At 34.0% G+C, this 16,489-nt stretch overlaps 1 protein-coding gene across 5 annotated transcripts; it reads right to left on the bottom strand.

Annotated features, from left to right (window-relative positions):
- Window positions 1–683: 683 nt before the first annotated feature.
- On the bottom strand, window positions 684–16,180 carry LOC113520520 (peroxisomal membrane protein PEX14). 5 transcript variants are annotated; one of them, XM_026905871.3, is made up of 5 exons: window positions 15,872–16,180; window positions 11,717–12,001; window positions 10,707–10,921; window positions 8,074–8,261; window positions 684–1,310 (listed from the first exon to the last, which is right to left on the bottom strand). In XM_026905871.3, exons 1-5 carry the CDS (start codon window positions 15,917–15,919, stop codon window positions 1,228–1,230), a joined length of 819 nt encoding a protein of 272 aa, XP_026761672.1. In that variant the 5' UTR covers window positions 15,920–16,180; the 3' UTR covers window positions 684–1,227. The 5 variants fall into 5 exon arrangements, with proteins under 5 accessions (XP_026761672.1, XP_026761670.1, XP_026761671.1 ...); XM_026905869.3 differs by having other exon boundaries at window positions 8,074–8,283; window positions 15,872–16,177; XM_026905870.3 differs by having other exon boundaries at window positions 8,074–8,283; window positions 11,717–11,980; window positions 15,872–16,176.
- Between the last annotated feature and the right edge of the window lie 309 nt (window positions 16,181–16,489).

Raw genomic sequence — 16,489 nt, 5'->3', positions numbered from 1 at the left:
CTAGTTTTTTCATGATTGAAGTCGGTGTTTTTTTTTTCTATGGTACAAAATCTACTTGTGATTAAATTCCAAAGACCCCTGGTGTATAGGGGTCAGCAAACAGCGGTCTTAGGGCCTCAGCGGCTCGAGACCCGTTTTGTAAACTTTTATTTTATGGATTATAATTTCTTAAACAATGAATATATTTTTTTATAAGTATAGTTATTTACTTGAAATTTTCGTGTAAGTTTCTAATTATTTTTTCTCATATTTCAAACAAAATGTTGTCGCATTTTATTACCACCAATATAGGAATCGATCATCAAAATTATATTGCTTTGGAATGTAAATTGAAAGCTACGCCATCATACCGAAAGGCATATGATGACGTCATTAAGGAATACATTTGTACAAAAGTCGGTTGCTTGGGTACCTCTGTCCCATTTGTATTTCAACCGTGAAGCAGTTGTTTGCATGGCTGTGTTTTGGTTTGATGGGTGGGATAGGGCGTGAATTTACTGGATACAGAGGAATAACACCTGAGTCCTCAGAAATGGCAATGCATGGGGGATATCATAGGCGAAACAGTATATTCTGTTTTGTCCATGGTACTGTTCATGTCTTTAGGCGACGGTTACCACTTTCCATCAGGTGGACCGTCAGCTTGTTTGCCATTCTAAGTTGTATAAAAAAAAACTTAGAAATTGTGTTATTTATATTTATTATTAAAGTCTAAAATGGAATGAGTTAAATAAGTATATTGGGTATGTCATTCCTCACCATGCCATTACTTTGCCACTAAGTGGGCCTTACCTGCTTAAAGATTGCCGACCCCTGTTATACATAAATCATAAATTTAATAATTTTATTTTACTAATTCCAATGGGCCCAATTTTGAAGCGCCATTTTTTTAAACCTTTCTGGCCAATATTTTAATTTGATATAAATACGAGTAATTTTGACTTAAATCTATTAAAAAAATAATTTATATTGATCCTTACAATTAAAGATTTAACTGTGATATCAAATTAAAATTTTAATTTTAGAGATTGATTTAGAGAATTGACGCTTCAGAAACGACGATTGGGGTCGTTAACTCCGTGCACTTTGACTTCGTTCTTGCTTCACCACTACATTATTTTTCCTAATAGCGTTTCAGTTTTGCAAATTTTTCCTCCCAAACCCTCTTCTCGTTGGCCGTCATGAATTTCCACATTTCATCTTGTTTCTTAATAATTTCGATGATTTTTAATTCAGGATTATCTTTCTTAACTTGTTTCTGTGTACTGCGTATGAAGAGCATGTGTGGCGATGTTGGCTCTTTGTGGTGTCTATTGAAAAAAAAAAACAATACTCGATAATATATATCACAAATATTAAAATAAAAAAAAAAAATTACAAGTACAAGTTTATATTCCAAATTGTTTAATTAACAGACTGCTTGATTGGCGTTGCGCCGAGTATAAACTTATGATTTTACAGTATGGTAACTATTTTTAAGTCCAGATTTTTTTATGGGTGAATAATCGAATGGTAACTCCACCTCTGCGCAGAGGGTGAAAAAGGATTGTTAAAAATAGAATATAACAGCACCACTACTAGCAATCTTAGATTACATAGATAGAGCATCAAGCCTCAAAAACGGGTTAACTTTTTATCTGCGTTTTTTATTAATGTTCTATATATTTTTGTACACAATATTTTATCTATATTTGATTATTTACTAAATAAAATGAATTTTCGCGCATTAAAAAGGTGCAGAATTTATAGGACAAAATAAATTATAGTAGTTATAAAGAAATCACTCCTAACTATTTATCATGCAAAATTGTATGAAAAAATTGACTCACTTTCTCGAAGCATTTATATGGCAACACTCTATCTATATAATCTATACTAGCAATGTGTAGACATACTCAATGGTGATTTTCAATGTTTACCATTTATATTTAAGTATAGACATATGTTTTTGATTTTAAATAATTGAAAAAGGCCGCCAATTTAATCAATATTTGTACATTAATTTGTAACTAATACGTACGTGTGCATATGTGTATATTATTTTAGAAAAATAGTTCTAAAATCAAATTTAAAAAAATATACCTCACTGGGAAGTTCTTAATCCAATTACTCCCAACATCTAAAAAATTACGTGTATTGTTTTGATTAAAAAAAAGTCTATAGCAGTAAAAATAGACTAAATGTTGATCTGATCTGACACATAATGTCCTATATAATCTAGAGGTGTGGTCCCTTAGAAATACGAGATTCAACCAAAAAACCCTAACAAAATAAAAAGAAAACTAACACCGTTCTATTCTCACTACATTCTGTACCTAATAACAGACCATTTGGGAATGCTGAGGGGTAGACGATTATTAGTAACAGAGATTTCTTACTAGCCATATACTCATTGGCGTATTTATTTTCTATGGGGCGTCTTAAAAAAGGAGCATATATAATGCCGAAGCATATAGCTGAAAGCACCCTTCCCATACCTCACCTGATTAGAGTGGCTTAATTAAGCAAAATTAGGCTTAATATAATAAATAATACATGCGTAATAGATAAATTTATTTATTTTTATTTTATTTTACATCTAATAAATTACAATTACAATTTTTTATTGAATTATATAATACATATAAGAATATATCTGACTGTAACATAAAAATAGGTTATTTTGTATTCAATTAAGTTTGTTTTGTTAAATGTCTTTTAATACATTGTACAAGGATCAGCACAAACTGGGGGATAAGGAAGAAGGCAAGTAAATCGATCCCAAAGCAAAATCGGCGATGTACGGACATTTCGCCACATCTGCGATTCTAGCGCCACCAAAATAGTTGAAATCAATATTCAAAAAATAACGAATTAATCTCTTCAGTCACTCCGTCTGTTTACGCTGATCCTTATAATACATTACAGAAGAGAATGCAAACATGCAAATCGTAACTATATAAAGCTATTTAATTATTCCCGTTACCATCTGAGTAGATATTGAGTTTCAAATTAGATATGTTTGTGATAACATATTTAATGTCATATTCATATATGTACAGAGACCATTTTTGATTAATTTCATTTCATTAAGTATTTCAGGTCTGCGCAGACGAGTAAACATTCTTGGTATACTTTTCCGTCAGTTAAATGCATAAACCAATTGTAAACCTGAGACGTTCACAGCAATGACTTCCAAGAAAAGTCGTTCGTCTGCACAATTCCATTAATAATATACAATAAATATAACATAAATAATAAAAAAAAGTTTTTTTTTTTTTTGTATAAAACATTCTAGTGAGAAACAGGTAGTTACTTTTTTTTTAAACAGCCAACGTTTCCGTTACCCAGATGGATTTAAAATAGGAATCATTATTAAAAGGTAGGCGTAGGCATGCCATGCCACTGTTAAGCCGAGTAGCATTTCCCAAATTGGCAAATAAATAACAAATCTTTCATTTCTGACTAGTTTCCATACAACTAGGTATCTATATGGTTAGGATAAAATGACAAAAATGAAATTTTACCACACACACATACATACATATATAAATATTTATATTTATGTCATTTACAATTCGCTTATATATTTGGTATAATTTGATAACATATTAAAAATTTTGGAATAATTACCCCAACATTACACGTAATAATACTAATATACTAAATGACACCAAAACAAATTGCCCGGTATTTTAAATTTATTAGATTGTTTTAATTTCTTTTTCTAATATATTTTTCATTTTTTTAATTAATAGAATGCATAATACACTACTAAATATGTCTATAGGCGACCACTTCATTAGTCAACGGTGAACTGTCAACTTAACATTTCCATTAATTTTGAAACACCATTAATTTCCACCTGAAACTGCTTGTTGAAATGGACAGTAGGGTAAAAAAAAAATAGTCAGGTTAGACTCGCTATACAAGTAGCAAATATATCAATCGATAGATACGTTTTCGTCACTGCATCTATAAGATAGAAAGAGACGAGTAACGTTGATAGTTTTATTCTTTGCCGTCAGACTCGTTCACCATTCGTCTACGAGGGTTGTAGATTACGGTACATAGTCTACGAAGAATAGGTCAAGTTTTAAGAGGGACTAGTATATAAAGTTATCGCCAACAGAGGGCACAAGGTGTACATTCATAAGTATGTTATCAATACTGCTGATAAGGAGTTAAATATTTAATGTAAACATAGGATATTTCAGAGAGCCCGGGTCAGGGACTTTTGAGGTCAGTCGTAACCCTGTCAAGGACGAGCCATTATCCATGTTAATTACATACCGGGAATACGCTAAAGAAAGCAAAATCCGGGGTTGTAATATATTCACAATTAAGATTTATTTCTTTAAAATATAGATAAAGTAATTATGCAAATATAAAGATATGAATTTTGAGCGCGAATAAATGAAGATACCTTTAGGGGCTGTACTAGACGGAGACACCTTGACTTAACAGATATTTTTCACGAACTTTTAAAAACTTGACAAGTTTAATTAATGACTACAAACTGGCCTGTTTTGTCTATGCTTTCAGTGAAAATTTGCTGGACATATATGCCCTTAAATTGTTTTTTTAACCAGCTCAATTATAATATAATAATAATAATTCTTTCCAGAACAATTTGTAACCAGCGAACTTGTAAAGGAGGCGATGGTGAAAGAGGTTCGTTTGTATTTAAGCATTTGGTGATTCCAATATTTCTGTCTAGCCAAATAAGAGCCAAGTTTACATGTAATTACAAATTATTGCAAATATCAGTTATTAGAGCTTCATCGAATGGCAACATTGAGAGCTGTCGGGCGGTTTCGGTTTAGGTCGGCTCTGTTCGCCATTTCGTGTCACGCCACCAACTGCACCTTACGCGTACCTTTATTTTATACTGTTTTAGTCAATTTCGAATAACTACTAGAATTATAACAGTTTTTCAATCCATTGTTTTATCATTAAATCATCATCCTTTATTAGTAAAAATCTAAACATGAGTTTTTTTATATTGATTTTACATACAAAATCACATAGCAAGCGAATTTGGACATCGCTAAGAATATATGTACTTGTTTAAATGCAGCCAACATATATAAAAAAAATGCATTCTTATATTTTATATAGACTTGTTTACAGTTTCAAGTCAAAACTTTGAAGAAATTCACACTAAATAAATTTGGACAATTCCCCTTCCCTAAGGGGTTAGGACGTGAGTTTATTTTTTATATTATTATGAACGGTAAACAGTTGACAGTCCACATGATTAAATACGATAACCGCGGCTAGCCCATAGACATACAGAACATTAATGTACCACCCATGGCACCCCTGTGTTAGCCCTTCTAAAGTACTTAATTATTTTACAAAAAAAAAAAAAAATGAGACGCAAAAGGAACATATCAAGAGAACGATTGTGGACTAAATTTTCGCGGTGTTACACAATTAAATTTACGAGAGTTAACTTGACGCGATTTTGGGTAAATATATCTATGATTGATACACATTCATGGCACAAAATGTCACCGATCATGTCTTACCGTAACGTAATGAGGCATGTTTTACGTAGAATTGTTGACCGTATTAAGAATTTTTTAAACAAAACAGTTTAATCTCGGCTAAATTAATATTGGATCGACATGAGAGTAAACCCTGTTATTTAAACATAATTTACATACAATTTTACATAGCGGAATGTAAATTAAAAAAAAAATACTATAATTGAGAAATTCGTCCTTTCTGTCTGTCCTCATTAATTTACGTCCTCGACCTCTTTATCTTTCTGCCCTTTGTACCATATATATTTGAACTACTTAATAATTTGTTTATTGCAACATTTTAAAATTCAACTTAACACAATAATGTGTATTAATAAATTTAAAATAAAAAAATCTGATATATATTTATCTGAAATCGCATCAGGTCATGTCCCGAAAAAGTTGAAAACCAACGACAATCTATTGGCAATAAAATTATCAACTAAATGAGACTATTGGATACACAATGTTCATAACAACTTAAAAATGTCACACCACACCATGTGACTGTGTCCTCGCGTGTACTGAGTTGGTAATCGTCATTGCATGGTGTTGGTTTATAGCACTTTAACACGATACTTGAGCTTCATGTACTGGAAATTAATAGGTACAGTTTAATTTGCGTATTTCTAGAGATTTTCGTCAATCCAAGAGCGTTTTATGCTGGCACCACATTAGGTCGATTTTCGGTCGCCGATCATCCGCATCGAATCGCCATTACAACAAATTCTATACAATTTGTGCGAAAGATCGCTCATTATAATAATGTGTCATATAATTGACTGTTCAGTCGCACGCGCGCCGATCTTCCATGAACGGAAGATCGGCGATAAATACTATTCTTAATGTAAGATCGGCAACAACGCATTACTTGTTGTATTACGTAATGCGACAACCCGGCGGGTGATTCGCATTGACTATCACTTTGGCGGGTATTCGTACGTCGGAAGATCGGCGATCGAACATAAGCTGTATGTAAACGCTAGTCATAATAAGAGTGTGATCTACAGTACTTTCAATTTTGAATTAATATCATTTTTAAACTAAATCTATGTAATATTTTAATTGAAATTGAGATAAAAATGATAAAAGTATATAAAGAAGAAGAAATTAATATAAAGCAACAACGTGTATCCGAGTGAAAGGATCAGAATGTGTGAGAGTGATGGTAGGTTGTGATCGGGTAGTGTAGGAGACGAATATTTGAGAGCTAATTTACAATTAGGACGGCAAACAATTTACAGTGGCAAAAAATCTAATCTTGTTTCTAATCCCACATCTATATATTTTAAGATTACAAATGTAAGTAAAATTTTCAAGTATGGTAAGACCGATTTCAAATAGAGAATTGAAAATAAAAACATTCATGCCATCGGCCTCAGAAGCAACATCACTAAGAAAAAGTATTTCAAAATCGGTCCCATCATACTTTGAAACATACTGACATTTCTGAGTATGAAAGTTCCCTATTTCGAAATTAGTAATATATAGATATATGAGATTGGTTTAATTAAAAAAAAAAAACATTAATTCAGAGCAAGGAAATTTAATAGATAAATTTTTAGAGAGAGCAATATTTAAATACACAACAGTGTTTTATTTTCGTGAAAATAAATGTCCACAAAAAAATACAGTTGAGCGAGAATTTGTCGAAATCTCAAATCAGAAGCACTATGTTATTGAGCTATGTAATTTGATAATACATACGACCTTTAATTATTTATAGTTATTATATTATTTATGAAACGGAACATCATTCCGTCACCACAATGGTATAGCAGTTTAATACACAGACCCAATTCCGATGGTTGTGGTTTCAATTCCATCGCAATACAAGCATTTGTATTCATACGTGTGACTGTGTGTATTGATCTATCTATGATTTAGTAACCATAGTGCAAGCATTGATTTTCATAGATGCTTTTTCGGACTAGATGGCGTTGTGTGCTGCAGTGACCAAGAGTCGGAGTGTCCAATGTCCGAATGTAGGAGTGTGATTATTTTCTCTGAATGTGTTTGCTGTTGGCCGTGGTTAGGTTGGTACAGCTTCACCGGACGCGTATGCAGGGGCGAGTGCAGACGGCACTCCAAGCCCGCGAGAGGGGAGCGACAGAGGAGTCGACTCTTTCTTATGGACTGCGGTGTGTGCGCCTAAGGGCACCAGAGTGGCTCGGCCTCGGCTTAGGCCACCGCACTTCGACCCCCGTCGAGGAACGGCGAAGGGTCGGTACGTCTGAGCGGGTTGTGCGATCAGGCGCAAACCTGATCGCGCGCGGACCGTGTGTCGCGTGGGATCTTCGTCCCCGCCGGCGGGGGCGGTGTGTGCGGTGTGTTGTGTAGGGCCTTTCAACGAAGATTCCGCGGTAAGGAGGGTGGGGGGTAGTGTGCAGTGTCCAAGTGTGGGAGTGTCAGTGTCGAAATAACCAGTATCCGAGAGTCAGATCCATCCAGTCCATATCCAGTACTTTTAATTTGGCAATTCAACAAATTCCTGGTCAATTCTCGCTCAACCCTATTTTCTTGCGCGTCAAATTAATTTTGTATACTTAACTATATCACTTACATAATCTCCAGACTGCTGTCACTGTTTTTGGTGGCTTGCTCCCCCTCACTGGAGTTGGAGCCTCCGGACTCGGATCGGTGGCTTCGACTCCTGTGTGGTTTCTTCTTCTCCTCGACAGCGACCTCTGTGGATGTCGCCTCCGCGGACTGTCGCTGCCAATCCGGGATAGACGGTGGGTCCGTTCGGGCCTTAAGTGTAGAGAATTGATTCCTACGATGATAAATGAAATAAAAAATATGCTAAATACACTTAATGTGTCATTTAATTTAGTTTATCTGATCAATATATTAATGTACTTGCATGTTATAGTTTAAGTTTGTATTTGTAAACTTCTGTTATATGCGCCAAATATATAAAATAAAATAACCGAATAATCATCATCATTGCCTTACAGTTTTCCATCTATATAGGGTTTGCGCAGTATGTCTTCTTCCACAAGTTGCTGTCAAATATAATTTCTGACTTACTTCTCTTTTATGCATATCATCTTTCACACAGTCTATCCACCTTTACTTCGGTCGTCTCCTTCCTTTACAACTACTTTTATACTTAAAGCTTTTTTAAAACATAGCTTTCGTTTCTGTACCATGACCATACCAAGATATTACTATCAATCCCTTCCCCCCTATCCTTAAGGTTGACTGGTAGAGAATTCCAATAGTATTAACCCTTCTTTGCATAATGGTGTAAAAAATTATATAAAAGAACAATTTCACTTTAAGTTGACCGTGTCTGGATACCTTTTTAATGTCCACTGCAGAAAAAAAAACATACCTGTCAAATTTATTTTTTTAACCATTTTTCCTTTAATTTAGTACATGAATTATATCACCTTGATTTATTTCACCAATAAAAAAAGTCATGCAAAGAAGGGTTAAGTCCTTTTTTTGTACCACATTTTATTGATCAATCAAATTTAAATAAACAAAATGGGCACAATAATACATGGTTTCATTTTTATTCACATACTAATTATTAATACATGATTGGAATTGATTAATTAAGTTTCACTTTTTATTTATCAGTAATGTGATCACATTAATCTATTTATATCTACATTTATTATAATTATATAGCGCAATGATAATATTGCGGATTTGAGCGCGCAATAATTTTATCGCAATTGGTCATTATACTTTAAGATATAATGTGATAAATAATTAATGAGAATTCACATACATACCTACCAATGAAATGAGAATTGTTTTAATTAAACTATAAGCGATATAAATAATTATATTTTGTTCTGCAAAAAACAGTCTTCGTAAACACACAATAAACGCCGACATGATATGTTTAAATAAGTTCTCTTTTTTGTTTTGTCTATAGGTACATAGGTAACTCACATTGAAAATATTTGAATTTAGAACGGTGGAACGTCACAAGTTGATGTTATAGCACAATAAACAGTTTTGAAAACCGAATAAAGAAAAATGGCCAGCTGACGACTGACGTCACAAAATTAATAAGGACTAACCTATACAGATTACTAGCTTCTACCCGTGACTTCGTCCACGTGACCGGGATAAAAGTAACCTATACTTTTCTCAATCCCATTCACGAGTAGTGCATGTATAATAAATTCCAAAGTGATTGGTTAAGCCTGTAAGGCGCAATAAGATATCATTTTCAAACCAAATTAATACAACATTCGCCTAATAGAATGAATGAATGAGTATACTTTATTTGCATTACACAATATTGGGAATAATAAGCAATCCAAGCTTATTAATTAATAAATGTAACGATAGGATTGTATAAGTACAGTAAGGCGGTCTTATTGCTGACAGCAATCTTTTCAAGACAACTTTTAGGTAATGGACTAATTGTTGTGCAAGTAGACATGATAACTAGTTTTACCCCGCTTTCATCATCTTCCTACCCTTATCCCAATTATTATTTGGGATCAGCGTAATATGTTTTTTGTATATAGACATGAGCAGTACCATGGACATAACTTTTTTTTTATACCACTGAGGTGGCAAACAAGCATACGGCCCACCTGATGGTAAGCGGTTACCGTAGCCTATGAACGCCTGCAATACCAGAGGTATTACGCGCGCGTTGCCGACCCTGAAGAAACCTCTTTACCCCCATTTTGAAGAACCCCATGCTGTAGTCTCTCGGGAAAACCTCGGCAGGGAGCTCGTTCCATAACCTGAGTGTTCGTGGGAGAAAGCATCTCTGAAACCGCGTTGTACGCGACCATTTAGGCTGTAAGGTATGAGGTATAACGGAGTATACTAGTTATATATAGATATAGTTTCGCCCATGATACCCCCCATGCGTTGCCATTCCTGAGTGCTCAGGTGTTATTCCTCTGTACCCTGTAAATTCACGCCATATCCCACCCTTCAAACCGAAACACAGCCATGCAAACACAACTGCTTCACGGTTGAAACACGAATGGGACAGAGGTACCCAAGCAATCGACTTTTGTACAAAGTCTCCCTCTGATAAAATTGATTATAAGACAAGAATGGGATATAAGATAATAATAGGATAAGATTTGGCATATAGTTTTACGATCGGCCGCCTGCCCGACGTCAACCCTCTTTGGGAATAATTTTACCACGCTTTATGCCGGTGTTTTTTGTGAAACAAAATATTGTTAGTTATAAAAAAAATCTTACCTATTTAAAAGTATTCCTTTAACAGAGGATATATCAGACTTGATATTGTCTAGTTGAGATCGCAGCGAGTTCTGTTGCACAGACGTCTGTATCTCACCACGTAGCGACGTCACATTCGAGTTGAGGACGTCCAATGACTTCCTGAGCTCGTCCAGGCATTCCGCTGTTGTTTTCCTTTTGGGCTCCTCAACGAATAGTAGGTGTCGGATGCAGTTCTGCAAGGTCAAAACAAAAGGATATATTAATATTTGTTCAACAAAACATATACAGTGCAAACTCTATACAGGATTTAACTGTCTCATTGCTAATAACCGACTATCAGGTCCACCTCCACGTACGTACGTCCGTACAGCAGGACAACCAAAGTGATTGAGTGAAACTCTCAGAGATAAAAGTCGATCACGATTCGTGTTTCTATCTGAAGCAGTTGTTTTGCATTCTATATTTCGGTTTGAAGGGTATAGGTACAGAGGAATAACACTGAGTCAGAAATGGCAACGCCATGTATATCATGGGCGAAACAGCATGTCCATGGTACACCAGTCTATAGGCGACGGTTACTTTCCATCAAAAGGTGATCTTGTTTGCCATTCTAAGTTGTATAAAAAAAAAAAAATAAAAAAAAAAACTCTCTCCCATTATTTCGATTTAAAATCAAATTCCGTTTTCAAGAGTTGTGTTTGAATGGCTGTTAATAAAACCAAAATTAGTTAATTTACTTAATATTCATTCAGTACCGTTATAACACATTAGCTCATTGTTAGGGAGCGTCAATTAAACTCATTGTAGCTAACTCTTGGTGAATTTTTTCTCACCTTATCATTGTCATTTTTTACTGGTGTCAATAGACTATACTAATAGTACAGGCGAAGATACCCTAAGTTTAATTAATTCACCTTTTTTTTTAAATAATAAAATACAGCCATAATATAAATAAACGACTGATTTGATAAAATGACAATAATTATATATAGGAATTTGAATTACGAACTAAATATTTACATACGAACCTTATAAAACCAATAGCATCCATAAGCGAAACCTCCATAGATTAACAGAGGCAACACGTTGTCTCTGAACCAGGACGTTCTAGAGTGGCGATAGAACAAGAACTCCGACGAAACAGGTGCAAAGTCTATCATCTCGCCGACCTTCTCTATGGCTTTCTGTATTTCCGCGTCGTTCAGACCCTTGTTGCGTAGGAACCTTTCCTTGCTCTCCATGGTGCACCGCTGCACGTTGGGGTTCGTGAGGAATTTGACTGCGGTGTTTACCTGTAGTTGGTGATAATACATCTGTTGCTTATTAATATTGAAGTACTAGTTGTTGCTCGCGATTTCGTCCGCGTCAATTTCTGTTATTATGATCGCGATTTCTCGAGTGTCCCGCCAGCTAATACTGATAGCGCAGGCGGTATCCCATTCCATTATCACCCATTAAAAACGAACTATCCTAACTGTCAAGTTGGAGAAAACAATACATATTTACAAAATTTTAATAAATTAGGTTGTGTTTTCGAAGATTAGCGTAAACGAGTGATTTTTATGGTTTAATATATATAATAATTTATTTAATTTATATTTATAACGCTTGATTTTGTTTATAATCATTAATTTATATTAATAATTATAATCGATGAGAGATAATAAGAGTATGATTTTGAAAAGGCGACAGAGAGAACTTAATGGCCGAGGAATAAGCAGGAGCATCCGTTTTAAAACATCACCAAAACGCAACTGCAATTGTCCATCTGCCTACTAATCGTATTAACTACTGATATACCAAAATAGGCCTCGCATGTTCACAAGCAGTGCACAATTAACGGCTGATGCAAAGCATGCTTTATGATTATAACGAATGAGTTCATTTTTGTACAGATATACATTATTGAACAACTAGTGATAGAAAACGGTAACGGATTAAACATTACCCTTTGACATGAGTAAATTCTTGAATTGAATTATGTTAATATCCTTCAAATTGTTACAGTACAAACAATTGTTTAACTAGGTGAATACTTGATTAAATAATAATGAAATGTATAGGTATATACCCTTCTTTTCCTGTGTGCGTTATAAGAGGCGACTAAAGGAACGTAATGGTTGAAAGATGGGCAGCAGCGTCCCTCTTAATACATCACCAAAAGCCTAACCAGGGTTGCCACCTCGCTTGCCAAGCATGACAACTACTAACAAAACCTCGTTTATTGGGAGGCTATGTTTTTTTTTAATGGATGATAATGGAATGGTAATCCCACCCGCGCTATCGGTATACACCGGTGGGGCACCAGTGAAGGATGATAGGTGAGGATGAAGTAGGTCAGTTAGCCCATCGTGACGAATTCAACAAGAATTTCATGATGGTTTCCAGTGGGAACCACGTGGAGGTCGACCTAATAGGGCATATTGCTAGCAATGAACAATCAAACTATACCATGACTAACAATCCCTTTCCCCCCTGGGAGGCTATGTTCATCAGTGGACAGTTAACGGCTGATATGATGATGATTCCCTTCCTTTCCTGTGGGTGTCGAAAGGGCGACTAAGGGATTTTTATAGTTGTGGGATGAGCAGCAGCGTTCTTCTTAAAACATCACCAAAAGCCTAACTGCAGTTGCCAACTCGCCTGTCGAGCGTGGCAACTGCTGATAAAACCCCCGTTATGGGAAAGCCTATATTCAGCAGTGGACAGTTAACGGCTAACATAATATGATATATGTATAAGGCATATTACTAAAATGTGGACTAGACTTTCTTTCTTATACTTTTTGGGGCCAATATTTTTATCGAACTGAGCTAATCATTTTATTAGACAAACATCTTTAAATTGTCAATGTTTGTTATAAATATTTTTTTAGGATAAACTATTTCTCTATGGCACTGAAGATTGACGGCACAAGATATCATTTAAAAATTATTCATTACGATCTAAAGTTTTCAAACATACTGCTATTGTATATTAAATTTTACCAGAGGGAGACTGTAGAAAAGTCGTTTGCTTGGACACCTCTGTCCCATTCGTGTATCTACCATGAAGCAGTTGTGTTTGCATGGCCGTGTTTCGGTTTGAAGGGTGGGATATGGCAGTGAATTTACAGGGTACAGAGGAATAACACATGAGTCCTCAGGAAAGGCAACGCATGGGGATATCATGGGCGAAATAGTACACTCTGTTATGTCCATGGTCCTGTTCATATCTATAGGAGACGGTTACCACTTTTGATCAGGTAGGTCATCACCAACCTTGTTTGACATTCTAAGTGGCATAAAAAAAATTTAATGTGTGCAATGTAAAACTTTATTAACAATAAAAATTTTAGAACAATTGGTATCAAAGTTGTAACTTTTTTTACAAGCACGTTAATCATAAAAATTGCCTTTGAATAAGTGCTAAGTAATCGAAAATATTTTTGCTTAAGTACAAAATTTATTCTGTAGTTCGTTATAATGCAATAACTAAATATCAGAGGCTGTCAAACCAACTTTACTAATGATGTGAGCTGCGAGTTAAGAACCCCCTAAAGTACTTTGCCCATTGCTGGGCTGTTTTTTTTTCCTAGATAAGATAAAGAAAGGTCCACTTAAAATTTTTTTAAATGCACTACCAATTACGCTGCCAGGGTACCAGTGAAATATGATAGGTGAAGATGAAGTAAGGTCAATTGACTTGTTCTGACGAATTCACCGGGAATTAATCACGATGAAGCATTTGGCCTGATTGTTCTGCCTATCCCAAAGGAAAACAGACATAACAAATATATACAAATGTAATCACAATGCTTTTCAGAGAAATTCGAGTAAAAGTTATCCAGACAAGGTATATCATTAGCAACAAACTTTTTAGGTATTAAATTTTGTGGGGGCATCCACTGCCCAGAAACTGAAAAGTGGCAATTGGCAGTTTTAGTGAGGTTAAAGAGCAAAGATGGAGGAATGGGAAGAGTTCTCTACATAAGGTTACTCTTAGAAATTGTGTGATAAACTGTGTCTTATTTGAAACAAGTCCTTATTATTGACTTTTGGACATAAAACTTGCAATGTCTTTGATGTCAAAGATTTGAAGATAGTAATATTTTTTTATTTCCTTACTTTTTTCAAAATAGGTTTCAAGGGAAAGAAATTTCTCAAGAATACAATATTTAGTGGGGAATTGTGACAATAGATTCAATGATTCACAGTGACACCTTCAAAACATATGAACATGAAAATATATGTAAAATGTATTTGTTTAGTTTTTGAATACAAATCTCAAGTACAATATTTGCATGACATTCAAAATGTATTGTAAATTTAATAAAAAGAAGTATATTACAAGTGTCTAACACACTTATTATTCTTGTTATAACATTCTAGTATAATCTAATATTCAAATTTGACTTTTGTGACAAATATACATTTGCATTTACAGATGCTAATATTCCACTTAATGTCTGACTAGGTATCGAGGACTATCTCATTGTAAAATAATCTAAATATATAAAGTATTGTATACAAGTATATACTATATATATTCACATTAATTTCTGAAGCAGTATAACAGATTTTAATAAAATTTTATATTTATAATTTTTGCTACAACTTCGATATAAATTTTTAAATCTAATTTACCTAATTTTTAAAACAAAAACAAGTCCTAAAGCTATATTTTTGTTTCATTGTTAAAAATAGTGATCATTTAATAAATAAATGGTCTGATAACACAGAGTACAACTATATATATTAGGTTGCAGTTTGATTTTTTGCATGACAAATAAATATATGAAAAATCAAATCTTTCCTCTTTTACAACATTACTATAGATATATGATGGAAAAAGAGGTAGCAATTCAGTATTCTGCAAAATATTATTATCTATTTACCTAACATAGGCCTATTAACGCAAAACAAACCTACTATCTGGAATACAATGTGTATTAAGATTACAAGTTGTAATCAACATAATATAAGCTATATTGAATTAGGTATAACATGAAGATAATTCGATTTTATATGAGTTCGAAGGTCAATTAATAATTAGGTATAGGTTAAAATACAAAAGTCCAATACCTAGTAATATTTAAGAGGATTAAAAAACTTGTTTTAGGTAGCTATGTATATTTTTATTAAATGCAGTTTTCTTATGCTTTTATACTTAATAAGATATACAAATATGTGATAGGTACTTACCAAATTATCCCGTATTTCATTACTAGTTAATAATCCCTCTGCACTCATCTTGGTCAGTGGATACCCTTAACGCTTGAAAGTTTTAGGATTTGTACAACAAAAATATTTTGTGTTTTTCGAAATGTATAAATAAAGGACAAGATAAATTCAAAATTTCAAGATATAAAGATTTATTTTCGGCAGAATCAAAGTGCATACAATCACAAGCAACAGACAAAATAAAATTAGAAAATTGATCTGTGAAATAACAGTGACAAATTGATTTGATAATTTTGACAACGAAGAGAGGATCAGAAGTCTCAGAAATGACAGCTTGTAATAGACCAATTGACCATTTTTTTAATTTGGTTTATGGTTTGTTTCTAACCACAGACATAATAATGAAACGGCCTAAATATGAGGGATCAAAATGGCACGCCAAAATTCCTTGTTCTTAGCAGAACTCATCATCTACTTACCCTAAGACAAATGCAGAGAGGAAATTATTACATTCATAAGCAAGTTGTTTTAAGAAGGTTCGTCACTTTAGCTTTTTTATTAGCAACATTGTCACTTTTATGCAAAAAGTGACAATGTTGCTAATAAAAACTGCCCTGCTAACGAACTAAATTATATAAA

This window comes from Galleria mellonella, unplaced genomic scaffold, assembly GCF_026898425.1.
Source record: "Galleria mellonella isolate WM207_F2 unplaced genomic scaffold, CSIRO_AGI_GalMel_v1 utg80, whole genome shotgun sequence".
Lineage (NCBI taxonomy): Eukaryota > Metazoa > Arthropoda > Insecta > Lepidoptera > Pyralidae > Galleria > Galleria mellonella.
The sequence above is the reverse complement of the archived record's forward strand: the minus strand, read 5'-3'. Positions and strand labels throughout refer to the sequence as shown.

Coding starts and splice junctions, on each gene's coding strand:
- LOC113520520 (XM_026905869.3), bottom strand. CDS start 15,919: ATGAGTGCAGAGGGATTATTAACTAGTAATGAAATACGGGATAATTTG. Junction 10,922..11,716: donor GATGCTATTGGTTTTATAAG/GTTCGTATGTAA, acceptor TTGACCTTGCAG/AACTGCATCCGACACCTACT. Junction 8,284..10,706: donor AAAGGAATACTTTTAAATAG/GTAAGATTTTTT, acceptor TTATCATCGTAG/GAATCAATTCTCTACACTTA.